The sequence below is a fragment of the Benincasa hispida genome, chromosome 8 (assembly GCF_027475165.1).
Source record: "Benincasa hispida cultivar pf3 chromosome 8, pf3_genome.v1.1, whole genome shotgun sequence".
In the NCBI taxonomy this organism is placed as follows: Eukaryota; Viridiplantae; Streptophyta; class Magnoliopsida; order Cucurbitales; family Cucurbitaceae; genus Benincasa; species Benincasa hispida.
Genome location: NC_143485.1, coordinates 27719679 through 27725573, shown reverse-complemented (window position 1 = coordinate 27725573; position 5895 = coordinate 27719679). Strand labels below are relative to the sequence as shown.

Below are 5895 nucleotides of genomic sequence, written 5' to 3'. Positions count from 1 at the left end.
GTTTAGTTTCCACTTGTTTTATATATGATCTTGTATTATTCATATGAATAAATTAGTGGATAAGAGTCTCGGCCATTTCTCAGTTCCAGTGTGGGGCTGACATTGACACTGAGAGACAAAAACTAAAAGAGCAAATGGGATTAGATACCCAATAGTCCCTAGAAGCTAAATTAAAAAATGGTATCTTGAGCAATTTTAATAATTGGGTTCATTGATATTTCTTAACAATATGGATATCATTTGAAAATGAATAGTTCGGATAAAATCGAACTTTTGATATTTATTTGAGATAGTAAAAATTAAACTACATTAGAAAGTACCCTTCTAATTAAAATATATACTTTTTCATTTCAACATAAAATTTGAAGCACGAATGAAAACTTTCAAATGATATTGGGAGTACATACTTTTTCAACTATATCTAATTTCATTATTATTTACATAAAATGTTTGGGTGAAAGTGATTTTTATAACTGATTCAATAAGCAAATCAATGTGAGACTTGACTAAATAGGAGTTGGAAACATAATCCTATCAAATGAAACTCATACCTTCCCTATTGAATAAATAAATGAACCATTTTCTTAAGTGTTGATTTTAAGATTTGAATAATGAGGCCCACCCTCTTATTGACTCGAGAGAGAATTTATTTATTATTGGATCAAGATCGTAAGCCGATTGTCCATTAGAAAAATTAGTGGTACATAAGATATCAGATTTAATTAATTATGAACAATGACTCGTGAACGATTGACTTGCATGTATTGATAATATACCCTTGGATACAACTTAAGCTTTGGTCTTTACTTTTTAAGTTTGTGCCAAGTCAGTAAGTCAAACGATGAAGGTGATCTACTGCGGAATATAAAATACTACGTGTTTTTATTTTTTTTTTGAGCAAATTGAAGAAACTAATCCTAGAGTATGATGGTAGTTACAATGATACCGTCAAACCTTTAATTGTAAAAGTTGAACCCTAAAATTTATGTAAATGTTAAAATTAGACCCACATTACACAATTGGGTAGACATTGGATCTCAAAACATTTAATGATAAAAATGAATCTTCAAACTTATACCAATGGTTGATATTCAGTTCTGAACTTACAAACTTGTAGGAAATTGACCTTTAAACATTTAGTTTTAAAAATTAAACTTTGATTCAATTAGATAAAAATAAAAAAATTAGATAAACTTTGAATACATCATATTGCCATGTTAATACGTAAGATTTAGTATTTTTCTCCTTAATTAAAATAGCTACAATTAAATATGTATAATATACATATCACCATTTATATAATTATAATAGCTTGGACGCAAAGTTAAAAGTTTAGAGATATTAATTAATAATAATTTAACCTTAATTTTAATTAATCAATTAATGTAGCCACGCTGGCGCCTATAAAAACCGCTGGAGCGTTGGCCGGAAAGTATGTCCGACGCTCCCTCTCTGAAATTCAACGGTCAACTCTCTCTCTCTCTCTCTGAAACTGAAACAAACTCCGTTTGAGAAAAATGAAGAAATTTTTAGGGCGTCGAAAGATTGAGATAAAAAAACTTGAGAAGAAGAGTACCCAACAAGTTACCTTCTCGAAACGCCGCGTCGGACTTTTCAACAAGGCCGCCGAGCTGTCCATTCTCTGCGGTGCTGAGATCGCAATCCTCATCTTCACTCCCCACTCCAAAATCTATACATTCGCACATCCCAACGTTGACGCTCTCCTCGATCGGTTTCTCACCGGAAATTTTGTTTCGCCCAAGCCTCTGCCCGGATCGAATCGTGATTTCTCTGAAGCGGAAGCCGAATTTGAGATGGAGAAGAGGGGCGCGGCGGAGAGATTGAGAAATAGCGACCGATTTTGGTGGGACGATCGTCTGGAATGTATGAGAATCGACGAGTTGAAGCGATTTCGTTCTTCATTGCTCCAACTAAGAGCAAATGTGGCCAAAAGAGTGGAAAATTTTCAGGCCATGCAAATGGGAGATACTTCGGTAACTCCATCGATTGAACGCGCCGGAAACCTCCCATGGCCGCCCTCGTCGTCGACTCACCCTGCCGGAAACAACCAATGTCCGCCGTCGTCGTTTCACCTGGATGGAAATCACTCTGATGCGATGGATTGGGAACCGGAAATTTGGGGTTAGGGTTTTTCAAATTTCGTTTTAATTTCTTTTTTCCATATATTATGGAAAATTGATATAAATAAATAGAGTAAATGTGAAGTGTGATTGTAAATCATTTAGAGCTTCATTCTTTAAATCTGACTCCAACTTTCAACCATTTTGCTACCATTTCTTCATTTTTTTTATCAGATAAAAAAAATGTCATCTTTTTTTACTTTTACTTTTGTTTTATGTTAATTCATAAATTCAACATTTACCTTTTTATTCTTGATTTTTTTTTTTTTTTTTTTTTTTTTTATCGCTGTTCACTTTATTAATATTTATTAATTCATGTAAAAGAACTAATATGTAATAATTAAACTAGTTTTCACTTTTCCAGCCCTATCAATCTTAATTAAATATTTTCACATCATAATCATAATTATTTTAAATTAATTAATTGAAAGTTATCGTGGATAAAGTAAACAAACATTAACAAATAGCAAAAATTTAGAACTAGAAGTGTCAAATATTAAAATCTTAAAGAAAACGAAATTCCAAACACAATAGTAAAATTATAATATTTTCAAATTTAGAAATCAAATAAAAATTAGATTCAAAAGTTAGGAGTAAAATGCTTGAAAGCTACGGATCAAACTAGTATTTATTTTTCTTCCATATTTAGAAATTTCAATCCAACAATTCAATATTCTTATATTAAAAATATTATAGTAAATCTCTTTATATTTGAAATAAACAATTGACATTAATTAATTATACTTTCAACTAAATAACCCATTAATTAAAAACATCATGAAAATATATATTTTGAAACACTCTTTTTTATATTTAAACTAAATTATTTAGCTCTAAATTATGGTTTGGAGCTAGCTTTAGTTGTCGAATTTGAGTAACAACAGCATAAACGTAATTCTTAATACATTCCGAAGTTTGACTCCAATTACGTATTTATCCAGCTTACCAAACTTTTTTATTTTTTTTTCTGAAATCACTTTATATTAAAATTATTTGGACGAAACATTTAGTATTTTGTATCAAAAATATTCCTAAGCTTTCAAAAGTTTCAAATGTATTTTAAAATTTAAATAAAAGTTTAAAATTTTTATTTTCGATAGTTTATATGAACACCTCCTACTTGTCTATTCTTCCTATTTTTCCCCTCTTATTCATTACCCTCTTACTTCTCTTTTTTTTTTTTTTCAATTGTTTGACATTTTTTAATCTAGAAAAATAAATAAATAAGTAAAATTGCCCTTCTCAATTAAAGTAACATGACTATAACAAGATGAATAAGAATATTTGAAGCACCAATGGATCTTAGGACTTAAATGTTTTAAAATGGCAGTAGTTGAGTATGGTTTGGAGTTTTATGAGATATGATTTTTATTTGATTTTCATATCTTGCATGTTTGGTTAGCTCAGAATTTTTTTCGTTTCGATTTTCATACTTTTGGTATTTCGAATCGTCTAGAGTTTAGGGTTTAAGTAGGATAAGTCATGAAGGTGGAAAATCGAACCGAGTGCTCAATAATTGACCATTAAGTCACATGTAATGTAGCGAGTAAGGGACACTATGTGGCATGTATTGGGTATCGAGTGTTGAGCAATCGTGTGTCGTGTATCGTGTATTGGATATCAAGCAATCGTGTATCGAGTATCGAGTATTGAACATAATGCTTATTTTCTAGTATTTTTTTCTTACTTTGTGCAATATGACTAGACAATTCAAGATTCCTCCCCATGATCATTCCCCAAGCCAAGCGACCAACTATCCTCTCACACTGGACGACTAACAAGATAGTGAAAGAGAAGCTTACTCCTACTCAACTTGTCTTCTTCAAGAAAACGGTATTTAGACGACTCGTGGACATGGACATTTTCTTCAATAGTCCATTGGTTCACTACATTCTATTGTGGGAGGTTGTAGACGATAGGAAGGATGTAATGATCTTCGATTTAATTGGTACGGTTGTAACATTCACCAAAGAAGACTTCCTATTGGTGACAGGATTGTGGTAGTCTGAAGGGAAACCATTGAAGGTTTCACAATAGAAGTAGAGATCATTCCCATTTTATTTTCACGGAATTTCAGATTACAAAATGAAGATAGAGAGATTATACATTAAGAAACTAAAATTACAACATGTTTTTTACAAAGAGAATTATGGAAGAATAATCATTTACCCTTAAAACCAAAAAAAAAATTTCGCGTGATTCTCTCAATTCGGATCACGATCTTCTTCAAACCAAGACACCACCACTTGAGAACCATCTGTATTCTCTTGGGATTGGGAATAATGCGAGAGTGGCGGGCTCTGCACTTTTTGGAAGAAGGGAAAGAGGATGAGAGGGAAGATCTTTCTCTTTTTCTTAGAGAGAACTCTTCTCTGTCAAAGATAGGAGGAAGAAGACAAATGAATTGTTCTCTCACAACAACCTCCACACTGCACGTCTATTTTGAGAGAAATTAGGAGAAAGGAGTTGTAAGTCCCTCCCTTTAATTAAATTAAAATTAAAATTAATTTAATTTAATTAATAATTATATATATATATTATATCAAATATAACACATAATCTATAGTTTTATAATGTATCAAATACAATATAACATATAATTTTATTTTCTAACTATTTATGCTATTTAACATAAATCATATTTATATTGAATTTTATTATATGAATTAATTAGTATTTGAATCATATTCAAATGGTAGGAATAGCAGAAGCAACAAGGATCATTTAAGTACTCTAATTCATTAATTTTGGCAAAATATAAAGCATACTCTTGTAGCAAATAAGTGAGTTTCATGACATACCTCTTGTAGAACTTCTTCAAAGCTTGTTCTCCAGCTGCAATCTTCTCCAAATCTTGTTGCAGACTATCTCAATATCTTCCCCACTATTCTCGTGGTGCTCTAGATTGAGTTGTGGGACTCAAAACAAGCTTGAATCAAGGGATGATGGAGAATTACTCATAGCTTGGTGAAGAACCCTTTCTTCAGCACGAATTTTCTCTAAAATTCTCTCTTGATTGCAGACTCGAAATTCACTCCAAACTCTTCAATATATTGCAGATCAACATACAAGGAAGAGTATTTCATGAGTTGCAGCTCATGCTTGGAGTAAGACAAGACAATAAAGATGGCTTTTGTGTGAGCAAGTAGGAGATAGATACTGGAAAAGATGGTTTTTCCATTTTGTGTTTTGTTTTTCTAATTTTCCAACTTTATCAAAAATCAAAACTTGATTTTTAAATCCATTTTGATTTTAAAAACTGAAAAATAAAATTAATTTCATAAATTAATTTTTAAATAAAACTTAATTAATTTAATATCAAATATTAAATTAATTTTTTACACACATCCATTTTTATAATTTAAATCATATTTAAATATAAATTCTCCTATTCCGTTTAATTCTCAAATTAAACATGTAATTATATCTCATATAATTACTAATTCCCTTAATTCTAATTTGAACATTTCAAATTAATTTATCACAATATTCTAGAGCTAGTCCATTACGAGTAGTAGGGGACCTCGCGGACCTACAGATCATGGGCTCCAATGATCCGAGATTAATTGACTAAACTCATTAGACCAGATTAACCCCATTCATTAACTAATGGGTCACTCCACTAAAGTCCATAGTTGCAGTCCCATCACTATAGATATATTATGTCCACATGATTTAACCATAATCAGCAAGTCGACCCTTCACAAGTTGTTCATAATAACGGTTGGGTCAAATATCTGTTTTACTCCCGAGA

The 5895-nt window shown here is 31.1% G+C and overlaps 1 protein-coding gene across 1 annotated transcript; it reads left to right on the top strand.

Moving 5' to 3' along the window:
• The first annotated feature begins 1074 nt into the window (after positions 1-1074).
• Positions 1075-2283, top strand: LOC120083678 (agamous-like MADS-box protein AGL29). Its single transcript, XM_039039518.2, has one exon. The coding sequence runs from the start codon at positions 1518-1520 to the stop codon at positions 2145-2147; it is 630 nt and encodes a 209-aa protein (XP_038895446.1). The 5' UTR covers positions 1075-1517; the 3' UTR covers positions 2148-2283.
• Positions 2284-5895: the final 3612 nt, after the last annotated feature.

What these genes read in the sequence shown, in the direction of transcription:
- LOC120083678 (XM_039039518.2), top strand. Translation starts at nt 1,518, where the DNA reads ATGAAGAAATTTTTAGGGCGTCGAAAGATTGAGATAAAAAAACTTGAG.